This window comes from Hordeum vulgare, chromosome 5H, assembly GCF_904849725.1.
Source record: "Hordeum vulgare subsp. vulgare chromosome 5H, MorexV3_pseudomolecules_assembly, whole genome shotgun sequence".
NCBI lineage: Eukaryota > Viridiplantae > Streptophyta > Magnoliopsida > Poales > Poaceae > Hordeum > Hordeum vulgare.
This window is the reverse complement of record NC_058522.1, coordinates 419,034,323-419,047,819: the sequence shown is the minus strand read 5'-3', so window position 1 is coordinate 419,047,819 and position 13,497 is coordinate 419,034,323. Positions and strand designations below refer to the sequence as shown.

Sequence of the window (13,497 nt, the reverse complement as noted above, 5' to 3'; positions counted from 1 at the left end):
CCTTTTTCTTGCCGATATGCTGCATCTTTACTCCGCCACCGACACCGGACAAAGTCGCCGTGGGGCTCGAGTACAACTGGAGGGAGTGGGAGAGAGTGAGTGAGTGAGAGATGGAGAGAGGGAGCGAGGGCGGCTGCATTGGAGAGGTCGCCGATGTTGGCCGCGCCCCCGCGCTTCGGTCCGTGGAGGCTGATGGCGAAGATGGGACCGGCGACCAGCCATGAAGCAAAGGTTGAGGGAAAACAAGAAGTTGTGAATGAAAAATATGCAGTAGAAGATAAGGCAATGATTTTGGCGGCGACAAAGGATGAAAATGGTGAATCCAGCGGTGAGGCGCTGCCACCAAAGTCATGCATTGGCACTAGGCAGGAAGAGAAGACTGAAGCTGGCGACTCATGTAAGGAGAGTAATTTATCACTGGTGTCTCGACCATCAGTGCAATAAGAAGATCTTAGCTGGGAGGAGATTGAGGATGTTGGCGATCAAGATGAGAAGAAAGGGGGGAGTCCATGGTAGTGAGATGTTTCCATATATTTAACATGTTCGTTCTCAAATGGTAGTGAGATGTTTCCATAGATTTAACCTGTTCGTTCTCAAATGTGATCTTGGCGGTGTTCATAAAAAATCTCTTGGGAGTTCTGTCATACATTGTGAATATTGTGATTGTACACTAGCAATTCAAATTCAATGGGGTTGTATTTTGATTACTCCCACTGTAAGAACTTAACAGAATGGTAGTGATCTTCTGTTATGGTTAATAACTTCTTTGCGGTTAGTGTCGACTTATTTCTAGTTGAATCTTTACCAGCCTTCTGTTTGGATGTGATACATTGGATCATTTGCATTATGCACTCATTGCGAGCGGCTTACCAAGCATGCTTTTGATATAGGTGGTTGCTATATTCAGTTGTTTCTTACCGAAGGTAACTTGACTAGAGTTCATAGGTTGTTCTGCATTCATGTCTCACATTTGTAGTGCTTGGAGGCCATTCGGAAATTTGGTTTCATAAAGACAACATTTTCACCGACATTGTCATATCTCTGGGTCATTATATTTGTTTCCATTTCTTTGATTTGTCTTTGTCATAGTTGTGATATGATCGTCTTTCTTCTTCCTGCTGATGCAACGATGTGAAATCGTATCCAGTTTCAGTACAGCTAGTAATATTAGTTTCAGTACAGGCAGAATCTGAATAACTGTTATCTTTTATTCTCTTTTTTGTTTTGTAGATCACCTTCTTTGCAGGTCGAGTGGGAGAGGACGAATTACCTCTGTCGTGGGATCAAGTTAATACACCAGTTCATCGTCTAGATAAGCAACATAAGCAACAACAACTAGTTTGGGTCGGGTATACTATAATATCTTGCATCTAGCAGTGGCACATACTATAATTTCTCTGCTTGCTTACTTAGGCTCTAGCAGTCTAGTCATAATACAAAGCTTGTTTAATTGAAGTTGTTGCCATGTTACTTAGGCTCTAGCACTCAAAACATCCAAACATATTATAGGGGATATAATCCATATCTGCAAGTATTACCGTACTGTAGCAGTCCCACATGTGGATATGGATTATAGTGGATGTAATCCATATCTCAAAGTATTACCGTATTGTAGTTTTGCAAATATATTAACACAGGGCAGTCAAAACTGTACATAATATAGAGGTGTTTCTCCAACTACTAGCTGCATCACATGCATACACTAATTAATTGGGTCTAGAAGTCAAATGTATTCAGTAAAATCTGAATCTGACTCTAGCAGTCTAGTCGTAACACAAAGCTTTCTTAATTGGGTCTTTGTTTAATGATGAGTTCATGACCCTTACTATGCCTTGCTTGAACCAGAAATGCCAGCTAAAGAACATGGATATGAGTAGGCCCATCGGCGAGAAGTGCACAATCGAGGAACAAGTCTTGTTTATTTATTTTTCGTTTGAATCGCAAAAGTTTGGAGTAGTTTATACTAAATTATCAATGATGATATGTAATATGTGCTGAATTATCACAAAAGTTCTTGCTTATATATCCTAGTGTTGTATTCAAATGCTATGTTGGACACCATTTTTTGTATGATTATCAAGGATTTTTGTTTATCTTGTTATACGGTGCATATCAATTTTGTATGGTTATCTAGGATGTTTTTTTTGTTAAAATTGATGGGTCATTAATAACTGAACCAAACTCCCCTTTTAGTTTGAGAGAACCAAATGAGTTTGAAGAGAAGGGGTTTGACATGGATGAGCTATGCAGTGGATTGGTGACAGGCAGGGAACAATTCGATCCCCTAGTGGATTAGTTCCACTAGGGGATTAGTTCCCCTGGAACCAAATAAGGCCTTAGGGAGAAGTTGTGCTTTCATTGTGGCAAAAAAATCGAAAAGAAACATACAAATTTTATGCAAAAATTGCACTATGAACACACCCTACTGTAGTTTTTGAGCGGTTCCTGGTTACGAAGCACACTGTGGTACCAGCCGCCACCCTTTCGCCAAGGTCTTTGGCGGTAGGTGTGTAACCCTATCGATTTTTTTGACTAACTCCAGGTTACAGAGCCTTACACAGGCACCACGAGGCACCCTACCCCAGGAGGCCTTGGTGGTAGGGTCTTACAACATACCGCTGCAAGTCCTCGCGATAGACCCACACGCCACGTCAACCTTGGTCCGTTAGTTGACGGTGGATGCCATTCAACCTACTGCCAGGGCCCTTGGCGGTAGGGTGTGTACAACTACCGCCATCCACCATGATGGTAGGAAAGGGCCAAATCTAAAAAACACTTCAAACTCGGGTCATATCTCGCTAAACTATACTAAAAGGGTCAATACATGAAATTTGGTCGTGCCTGGAGCAAATTGGAGATCCCATAGCCCTTGTCGCGCATCATGTTTTCATTAGGGTGGCCATAATGGGGTTATCTTAATAAGCTAGTATCATGCAGTTGGAACTAGCAAACATGTTGATGTGGGAGACGATTAAAGAAGAAAGAGAAGGTTAAAGTAACGCATGTAGATAACGCATCATATTAAAAGTTGTATTACTATGTGCCATGCATATTAATAAATAAAATCACTTATGATAATATATATTATGAATGTAGTATCATACAATAATATCATATGCATGATATTATTATATGTTCTCTCTTTCAAAATAAGTGTCACAACTTTTTACAAGCTCTAATACAAAACACTTATTTTAGGATGATGGAAGTATGATCTTTTCTCAGTTTTTAAATATATATCTTTTTAGACATTTCACTAAAAAATTACATACAAAATAAAATAAATAAATATATCCTCTAAAATATATCTATATACCAGGTCCATACAGTCACCTCGTCGTCCATCGCGATGCGAAAGACGCACCGCGGCCCGAGATAGCGTGCGGCAAAACGCTTCTGCACGTCTCGTACGCCACTCCACGGCAGTACGTGGCAATCGAGGTCGCGGCGCGGGCTCCCGGCCGATATCCGAACCAAAAGCCGTGCACGGTCAGACGCCGCGATCACGCCACGCCGGCCCTGGGCGGGCGGCTGGACCACCCACCCGATCACCCTGCAATGCGTTAATGCAGACGTTTTTTAGATGGCGTTAATTGCAGGCTTTTCTTTAGATGGCGTTTAGATGGCGTTAAGTGAGTAAGGGAAACCCCGTGGCATTTTATTTTTTTTGGTTTATTCTGGGCCAGCGACTACCGGGCGCGTCTTCGGCTCGCCTTGAAACGGGCGTGCCTGACGAAAACTTTTGGCCGTGCTCTGCTGTCATCCATCGTCTCCGGTTGAGTGATGACAACAGAGTCACGCTCTCTGCTCCATCCTTTGTCATGCCTTTGCGTGGAAAGATTGTTCATGTGTGCGTTACCACAAGAACGGCATGTTTTTACTCCAAAAGGCAGACGTTTTCAGGTTTACAAGGAACTTGCTTCTTTAGACTTCGGCATGTCTGGAACAAAGGAGTTCTTCCTGTTTCTATAGGAACTGAACTATGTGAGTGTGTGGAATTTCCATGTTTCTAGTGAAATAAAAAAGTTTGGTTGAACTGTTTGGTACCCGCAAGTTTTTTTTTTTTAATCAAACATCTAAAACGCAAAGAGTTTCCATGTTTGAGACTAAGCGGTCGGAACAAGAGAATTCCCATGTTTCTATGTACATTGAACTGTGGAAGCGAGGAATTTCCAAGTTTCTATGGAAATCGGCCCGAATGAAACACGGGAATTTTCATTTTCTATGAAAGGTGAATTTATGGTTCTGAAAAGGAATCATAAGATTCATAACTTCTGCAGGATTGGAGCGTTACTCCGAATGTTGCAAAGCTATCTTGCTTCCTGAAAAAAAAAAGTTGCACCCTTTGAAGTTAAGGTTAGCCAGTCTACAAAGCAGAATTTTCTGAAGATCCAAATAAAAGCACATGATGATGAAGAAGATGTGTGAAGGAGATCCATCATGGATCAGATTCTTGTACTTGATCCCTGATGATGAGCAGTAGCACTGTAGCAGTAGCAGGATCGCTTCTCTCTCCTCTCACCAACCGACTTCACAGGACAAAGCAATCATTCCATCCGATCTGGCCTCAAAGACACCAGCGCCAGTAGGCCATACAACACACAACACAAACACAGATACATACTGATACAGCCACACAACTGCTGCCTGCATCTTTGTTTCATCTCATCTCTGACGACAAGCTGCCCATGTCCATATTCTCAGCTCAACGCTAAAACTTAAAAAGAAAGCGAAGAAGAAGAAAAAAAAAAAGGAAGTCTCAAATCTGCCCGCTGCTGCTGAGGCTGAGCCCTGGCCATGGCCAGGGCCACAGAAGAAATCTAAATCTGAACAGGGGAGAAGAGGGCGCCCATGGTCTGCCTCCTCTACTGTGTGGGGCGCGGCCTCTTGTAGGCCCCCTTGGCGGCGTCGGAGGCAGCGGGGGCGGAGCCGTTGGTGAGGGAGCTGGAAAAGGAGCAGGAGAGGGCGTTGTAGAGGTCGACGACGCGGGCGATGTTGCTGTTGAGCTCGCGGATGAGGGCGACGTTGCGGCTGAGGCCGCCGGCCTCGAGGGACTCCTGGTTCTGGGTGATCTCCTGGATCAGAATCCGGTTCTTCTCCAGGATCACCTGCACCTCCGCGAAGCTCCGCTGCAGCGCCTGCACCGCCCTCCCGTTCGCCGCGCCGTTGCCCATCCCCTCGGCGGCTCCTCCGTTCGGAACCACCTCCCGGCCGCTGCTGTTCTCCATCCTCCCTGCCCCGCTCGCCCTGATCTGATTCTGCGTGCGGGAGGAAGATGGATATCGGGGAGGGGAGGGGAGGGGAGGGGGTCGTCACGCAGGGGACGAGAGAGCGAGACAAGGCGGACGGAGGAAGGGATTTGGGGGGAGAATATATCGGGGTCAGGGGGCAGGGAGAGAGATGTGTGCTACGACCTGCTGAGTCTGAGATCCTTCGACGTGGGATGAAGAGCGCTGTAATTTAGGGGGAAAGTGCCGAGATTGCTTTCCTTCGCTTTTCCCCTGGTTCCCCACGGCTTATCTTGGCAATTTTCTCTCGATATATTTTGTGGGGCCTCTCCTCCTAACACTGGTTTTGGATTTCCATGGCTTGTTTGCCATAGAGTGTGCTCGAGAAAGGATAATTGTGGTTGATAATATGAGGGAGGATACCAGCCATGCGTTGCATCGTTCCTCGAGGTACTTACCGCCCGGATCCTTCGTAATTTGCCCAAGCTATCTAGCTATCCTGGCTCCCACATGGAGAAGGAAGAAAGGGGATGTCCCAAGTTTTCAAGCCAACATTACATAATAAGATTAAAGTTAACTTATAAACATACCATTGATTATCGGTGTCATTTCCACATTTGTGGGCCAAGGCAACGAAGGAAGGATGGAAGATGGGAGCTCACCATTGGCCGAAAGAGATAATGAGAGATCGGATCTAGCCATGAACCGGAGGAAGAATGAGAAACCAAATCAAATAACATGAACAATGGTAGAAAGATGCTTGAACCTCACCATAAAAGTGATGGGGAGAAGGGCGGGCGCCTAGATCTAACCATTCACAGGATGAGTGCATCCTTTGTGGTTGACGATACTAGATCTAAACATGGGCATGATATGGAGATCGGATCTGACCATTAATGACTATTGGTGGTACTAAATCTAGATAATGGAGGACAAGGAAGACGTCGATAATGTTTCACCAACTCAACAAGGGCGGGTCGGTACTTCACAGGATGGTCGACGAGATAGAAGGGGGATGTGATAGCTTGTTAGCCATAATCCCCTCGATAATCTTTCTCTTGCACTGAAACTATGCATTGACTGTGGTCAATAAAGGATAAACGAGGCCGATAATGTGAAGGAGGGTTCCTCGCAAAAAAAAAGATAATGCGAAGGAGGGTAGTTGTCATGTGTTGCTTTGTTCCTCGAGGTACTCATGGAGATATATCAAGAAATAGGAAAGTAATGACCAATTTTCACAGCAAATTCTTACCGCTAGGATCCTTTGTAATTTGCCCACGCTATCTAGATGTCATGGCTCCCACATGGAGAAGAAAGAATGGGATGACCCAAGTTTTGAAGCAAACATTACATCATAAGAACAAAATAAATACATGAACATACCATAGATTGTCGGGTGTTGTTTCCACATCTGTTAGCAAGACAACGAAGGAAGATCGGACTTGTCCATGGAACGAAGAAGGAATGGTGAGAGATCAGATCTGGCCATGGAACCATGAAAGAATGAGAGTTGAATTAGATAATGTCAACAATGGTAGAAAGATGCTTGAACCTGACCGCAGAGGCGATGGGGAGAAGGGCAAGCACCTAGATCTAGCCATCGAGAGGATGAAGGCATCCCGTGTTATTGATGAGACCAGATCTGAACGCGGGGATGACATGAAGACCAAATCTATCTCTCAAGAGTATGAATGTATCCTCTGTTACCGATGAGACCAGATCTGAGTGTGGGGATGGCATGGAGTCTAGATCTAGCCATTAGCGACTCCTTGCGGTACCAGATCTAGATACATGGAGGACAGAGAAGACGTCGACGGTGTTTCACAAGTGAACAGGAGAGGGTTAATACTTCGGAGGATGGTTGACAGGATAGAAGGGGGATGTGATGTTTTCAAGAGGGGAGTGGCATACTAAGAGGGGTGAGCCATGGCGGAGGAGAACTCTTTGGGGGTGAAATATTATTTGTGTGAGTGTCTTCCATCTTTATTTGTAGAGGCATGTCCAAATTCCAACACGTGGTTTATATGTATAGTTTATTTTTTTGGTCGTCAGGCGTATACAAATTAATCCATCAATGCTTTGTGTTATGTGTTGTCTTGGGTAATTAGGAAAGGGACAACCCCAAGCAACATTATAAAATAAAACTAATGAAGACAATACTTTTGAATGTCGCCGCACTGTTAGCAGAGAGAAAGAAGGATGAGAGGATGTATCCACCCATGGAAAATTGAATGTGAAGGACTGGGTCTAACCACGACAATATCGAAACAAGAACTAGTATCGTCTCGTGAATGTTGAAGTAAGGATAAACCTCCCGATCTAGCTATCAAGAGAACGAGGCACGTGACTCAACAAAAAAACACATCCAGGATGATACACATTTGTCATATCTAGTAGATCACTTTTCTGTCACCCATGTACATCTGTGACGGTTTTATGACTAGTGGGCCCTTGGGCCTCATCTACTGCCAAGAACATATAGTAGGCCCTATGGGTATGTCTCCTTATAAATGGTTTATGAAAAAGTATGGCATCTACCTCTTGAGTTAGAACATAAAGCTTATTTGGCAATTAAAGAACTCAACTATCATTTCAAACTTGCTGGAGAAAGGAGGTTATTTGATATTAGCTAATTAGATGAAAATGCCAAACTATTCAAAGAAAAAGTTAAAAGATGGCATGAAAAAAGAATCCAAAAGCGACAACTCAAAGTTGGTGAATATGTTCTATTGTACAATTCTTGCCTTAGAATTTTTGCAGGAAAACTTGTTTCCAAATGGGAAGGACCATATATCATCGAAGAAGTTTATCGTTCTGGAGCTATTAAGATCAATAATCCTGAAGGCACTAACCCGAAGGTGGTCAATAGACGAAGAATAAAGCACTATATTTCAGGTACACCTATTAATGTTGAAGCAAATACTATTTAAACCATGACACCAGAGGAATACATAAAGGAGACCTTCCAAAACACTCTAGAACCCTTAAAAGGAAGAGGTATGTGATACGGTAAGTAAACGAGCTCCGAAAAATCCACAAAAATAATTTCTATTAGTTTTGGAATATTACAAAAAATAGAAAATTAATAAACACACGGGAAGGCAAGCTAGGTGCCCACTAGGCACGAGGGCGCACCATCCCCTGGCGCCGTGGTGGGTAGTGGGCCCCTCGAGCACCTTCCTAGCTCTGTTTTCTTGTAGGACAAGTATTTCCTTGTATCAAAATTCTTTATATATATCTCCGGATGATTTGACCTCTGCACCATGGAGAAATCTTTTGTTCTTGTTTCATGTTGTTTTTCTGTCAAAACTATCAAGCGAGGCATCATGTCTTCTCCCTCCTCCAACCGCGTAGAAGAGGATGCTTGGCTAATGAAGATGTAACTGAAGAAGGGGGAACCAGTAGAAGCCACCAAAGAGAACAAGGGTGAGGAAGTCAAGGGGGGCAAGCTCGAGAAGAGGAGCAGGCCATGCTTGCAAAAGAAGAGGAGGAAGAAGATTACCTCGAACCCTACTATGAGCATCTCACTCCCATTGAATATGAAGCCTTTAGAGCCTTCGAAATGGTTCATGTTCAGAATAAATATCTTACTCATGAAAATATTTTGTTAAAGGAGCAAAACATCGGCCTCCGGAGCATTATTCGTTGATTGGAGAACCTCTTGAGGCTACATTGTGACGCTACGTCACCAGCACCACCTTCATATTCCTCACCAAAGGAGACTTGAGTAGACGGGTATGGGCACTCCCCTTGGCTTGTGCCAAGCTTGGGGGATGTGCCTCGGTATCTGATACGTCTCAAACGTATCTATAATTTTTGATTGTTTCATGCTATTATCTTGTCATCTTTGGATGTTTTATGTACCTTTTATATCTTTTTTGGGACTAACTTATTAATTCAGTGCCAAGTGCTAGTTCCCGTTTTTCTGTGTTTTTGGCTCTTTTCAGATCTGATTTTGGAACGGAGTCCAAACGGAATAAAATCCCCGAAATGATTTTTCCCGAACGGAAGAAGATCAGGGGGCTTGTGGGCCAAGCCAGGAGGGCTACAGGGAGCCCACAAGCTCCCCCTCCGCCACCAGGGGGTGGCGGTGGGCAGGCTTGTGGCCTCCCTGGCGCCCCCTGACCTAGATCTTGCGCCTATATATTCCCTAAAAATAAGCAAAAAATCAAGGGATCCACGAAAGTACTTTTCCGCCGCCGCAAGCTTCCGTTTCCGCGAGATCTCATCTGGAGACCCTTCCCGGTGCCCTTCCAGAGGGGACTTTGGAGTTGGAGGGCTTCTTCATCATCATCATCGCCCCTCCAATGACTCGTGAGTAGTTCACTTCAGACCTACGGGTCCGTAGTTAGTAGCTAGATGGCTTCTTCTCTCTCTTGGATCTTCAATACAAAGTTCTTCATGATCTTCATGGAGATCTATCCGTTGTAATCTTCTTTGGCGGTGTGTTTGTTGAGATCCGATGAATTGTGGATTTGTGATCAGATTATCTATGATATATATTTGAGTCTTTGCTGATTTCTTATTTGCATGATTTGATATCCTTGTAAGTCTCTCCGAGTCTTGAGTTTTTTCTGGCCAACTAGATCTATGATTCTTGCAATGGGAGAAGTGCTTGGTTTTGGGTTCTTACCGTGTGGTGACCTTTCCTAGTGACAGTAGGGGCAGCAAGGCACACATCATGTAGTTGCCATCAAGGGTAACAAGGTGGGCTCTCTCGTTGATATGAGATTGTCCATATACATCATGTCATCTTGCTTAAGGCATTACTCTGTTCTTTTGGACTTAATACACTAGATGAATGCTGGATGGCGGTCGACGTGTGGAGTAATAGTAGTAGATGCAGAAAGTATCGGTCTACTTGTTTTGGACGTGATGCCTATAGATATAATCATTGCCATAGATGACGTCACGACTTTGCGCGGTTCTATCAATTGCTCGACAGTAATTTGTTCACCCACCGTCTACTTGCTTTCATGAGAGAAGTCACTAGTAAAAACTACGGCCCCCGGGTCTATTCACATCTATCATTTCCACCTTCGCTTTTACTTTGCTTTGTTACTTTGTTGCTTTCAGTTCTCACTTGGCGAACAATCTATAAGGGATTGACAACCCCTTCATAGCATTGGGAGCAAGCTTTTTGTGTTTGTGCAGGCACTTGTGATACTCCTCCACTGGATTGATACCTTGGTTCTCAAACTGAGGGAAATACTTACCACCGCTGTGCTACATCACCCTTTCCGCTTCGAGGGAACACCAACACAAGGCTCCAAGGCCACGGGGGAAATCCTCTGCATATTTGCCTAGGAAGTCCCTTAAGGCGTAGCCGTAGCAGAAGGATTCCTTGTGCCGTTGTTGAGGAGTATCAAGCAACACTCCTATTTCTGGCGCCGTTGGAAGGTCTTTTTTTGCAGTAGTAGTATCATATCACCACCACCCTTATTATATTTATCCATATTAGTTCGATCTTTAGTTATTCTGTGATTTAGTCAAATAAAACTTTAGTTTGATCCATCTTTTTGAGTGCTAGTTTGGTGATCTATTTATCTATGTAATCAAGTAAGGTTATATAATAAAGTTTAGTTTGAGTCTTTGCTTCTTTACTTTCTTGTTGCAATAAAATTGAAGGAAAACCATGAAAAAAGATCATATGCTAATCTTATAGTAAGTAGTGACACCACATAAGGAAAAGTATAAGTGGTAAAATTTGTTGAAGATTGAAAAACACAGCATTGGTCGATGATGTAACACATGAAGAATTAATAAGGGAAGAGAAGATTTACATGCAACTACACTATCCTTGACATCTTTTATGATTGTGAGTCCCCATTAATTATAATATGCCAAAACTGTTGACATTGGACAAGCAAGACAATGTAATGATTTATGTTTGTTCGCATTCGCATAGAAGTTATATTGTTATAGACCCTCTAACATGTGGTGCTTGTCCAATATCTTTGCTAGCCAAAACTCCGCACTAAGTAGAGATACTACTTGTGCATCCAAAACATTAAATCCAAATCCATGTTTTAAGAGTCCACCATGCCTACCTATGGATTGAGTAAGATCCTTCAAGTAAGTTGGCATCGGTGCACAAGGCAATAAAAAATGGTTCTAACGTGTTGGATCATTTAGTGTAAGGGAAATTAAGCGTTGTACGAACTTGTGATGGCGATAATAAAAGCGATAAACCGCATAATAAAGGTTACTATCATAAGGGGCAATATAACGTAACGTTCCTTTGCACTAAGGGATTTTGCATACAACCAAAAAGCGCGTGACAACCTACCCTCTCTAAAGGGCCTATATTTTACTTTTATGCAAGACTCAAAGTATTCTTCCCTACTCCTTTTTATTTTATCTTTTGCAAGCATCATGTGACGGGGAAAGATCCAGGCATATACATCCAGTTGAATGTGGGTGGTCATGAGTTATTATTGTTGACATGACACTTGAGGTGAGTACGTTGGGAGGCGACACTTTAAGCCCCTATATTTATACGTGTCCGGTTGAAACCTTTTGCTCATATGTATGAGGTGAGTGCTAGCAATCATAGAAGACTAAATGATGGTTGAGTATGTAGACTTTCTTAAAAGCTGCGATATGTGACCCTTCCTAAAAATGTGATGAATTGTGTTGCAAAATTGATTGAAAACATAGTTTGTTAGTTATCAATAGAGTTTATGCCTCATACTTCGATGTTGTCATTAACTGTTACTTGTTTATGAGAAGTTTTTATGATGAGAGTTATATGATGAAAATTATGAGATGGAATATATATTATAAATTTTATTTGTTGTTATAATAATGAGCATGATAGTACTATGTCTGTATTCTGTTTTTATCGACACCTCTCTCTCAAAGCATGTGGTCATGATTTTCGTTATCGGCTTTCACTTGAGGACAAGCGAGGTCTAAGCTTGCGTGAGTTGATACGTCCATTTCACATCATGTTTTGCTCCTGTTATTTATAGTGTTTTTATGCATTATACCACTTTATGGAGTAATTCTAATTCCTTTTATCTCATAATATGCAAGGTTTACACTAAGAGGGTGAATGCCAGCATATGGAATTCTGGACCTGAAAAAGCTATGTGGCCACTAGGCACTAGGGTGCACTCATCTAGTGCCCAGTGCCAGTTCGTGTTTGTTGCATCTTTTTTGTTTCGCATAATATCCATATCAAAAAAAGTCCAAATGCGATAAAACTTTACGGAGAATTATTTTGGAATATTTATGATTTTAGGCCTAGAATCAACGCAAACGGGGGCCCACACCAACCACAAGACACCAGGGCGCGCCCAGGCCCCTAGCGCGTGGTGGTGGATGGTGCCCTCCTAGAACGTTGGTTGGAGCTATACTTCGGGCGCAAGGAAGCTTATATCCGGAAACAAATCGAGTTAAAATCTCAGTGCAATCGGAGTTACGGATCTCTGGGAATATAAGAAACGGTTTTCAGCAAGAAAACAGAAACAGAGAGGAGAACGCAAACAGAAGAGAACAGAGAGGGAGATCCAATCTCGGAGGGGATCCCACCCCTCCGCCACCATGGAGGCCGTGTACCATAGGGATAACTCTCCTCCCATCTAGGGGGAGGCCAGGGAAGGAGAAGAAGGAGGGGGCTCTCTCCCCCTCTCTCCCGGTGGCGCCGGAGTGCCGCCGGGGCAAGCACCAGGACGGTGATCTACACCAAAAATCTTGCCGCCGTCAACACTAACTCTCCCCCTCTCTTTGCAGCGGTGTAACACCTCTCTTCCCCGATGTAATCTCTACTTAAACATGGTGTTCAACTCCATATATTATTTCACAATGATATTTGGCTATCATATGATGTTTGAGTAGATCCGTTTTGTCCTATGGGTTAATTGTGGTATGATGTTATTGATATGATTTGTATGTTGATATGGTGTTGTCCTATGCTGCCCTCCATGTCACGCAAGCAGAGGGATCCCTGCTGTAGGGTGCTGCAATATGTACATAAGTTTCTTATGGTGGGTTGCTTGAGTGACAGAAGCATAAACCCGAGTAGGTGGGTTATGTCGTATGGGAGTAAAGAGGACTTGATACTTAATGCTATGGTTGGGTTTCACGACCTTAATGATCTTTAATAGTTGCGGATGCTTGCTAGAGTTCCAATTATAAGTGCATATGATCCAAGTAGAGAAAGTATGTTATCTCATGCCTCTCCCTCATTGAATATAAAAAGTATTTATCGTAGCATATTCAATTTCCTAAGTACAATCTTTCCATTGCGTTACAAAAAGCTTGA

The 13,497-nt window shown here is 43.1% G+C and overlaps 1 protein-coding gene and 1 long non-coding RNA gene across 2 annotated transcripts; both read right to left on the bottom strand.

Annotated features, from left to right (window-relative positions):
* Nucleotides 1–3,210: 3,210 nt before the first annotated feature.
* Nucleotides 3,211–7,169, bottom strand: LOC123397818. The gene is made up of 3 exons (XR_006610026.1): nucleotides 6,786–7,169; nucleotides 6,612–6,709; nucleotides 3,211–3,553 (listed from the first exon to the last, which is right to left on the bottom strand). It is a non-coding gene; the product is annotated as an uncharacterized LOC123397818 (long non-coding RNA).
* LOC123397817 (protein ELF4-LIKE 4-like) lies at nucleotides 4,622–5,718 on the bottom strand. Its single transcript, XM_045092350.1, has one exon. The coding sequence runs from the start codon at nucleotides 5,226–5,228 to the stop codon at nucleotides 4,866–4,868; it is 363 nt and encodes a 120-aa protein (XP_044948285.1). The 5' UTR covers nucleotides 5,229–5,718; the 3' UTR covers nucleotides 4,622–4,865.
* Nucleotides 7,170–13,497: the final 6,328 nt, after the last annotated feature.

Bases quoted from the DNA above. Each gene is read 5' to 3' on its own strand.
- LOC123397817 (XM_045092350.1), bottom strand. From the start codon at position 5,228: ATGGAGAACAGCAGCGGCCGGGAGGTGGTTCCGAACGGAGGAGCCGCC.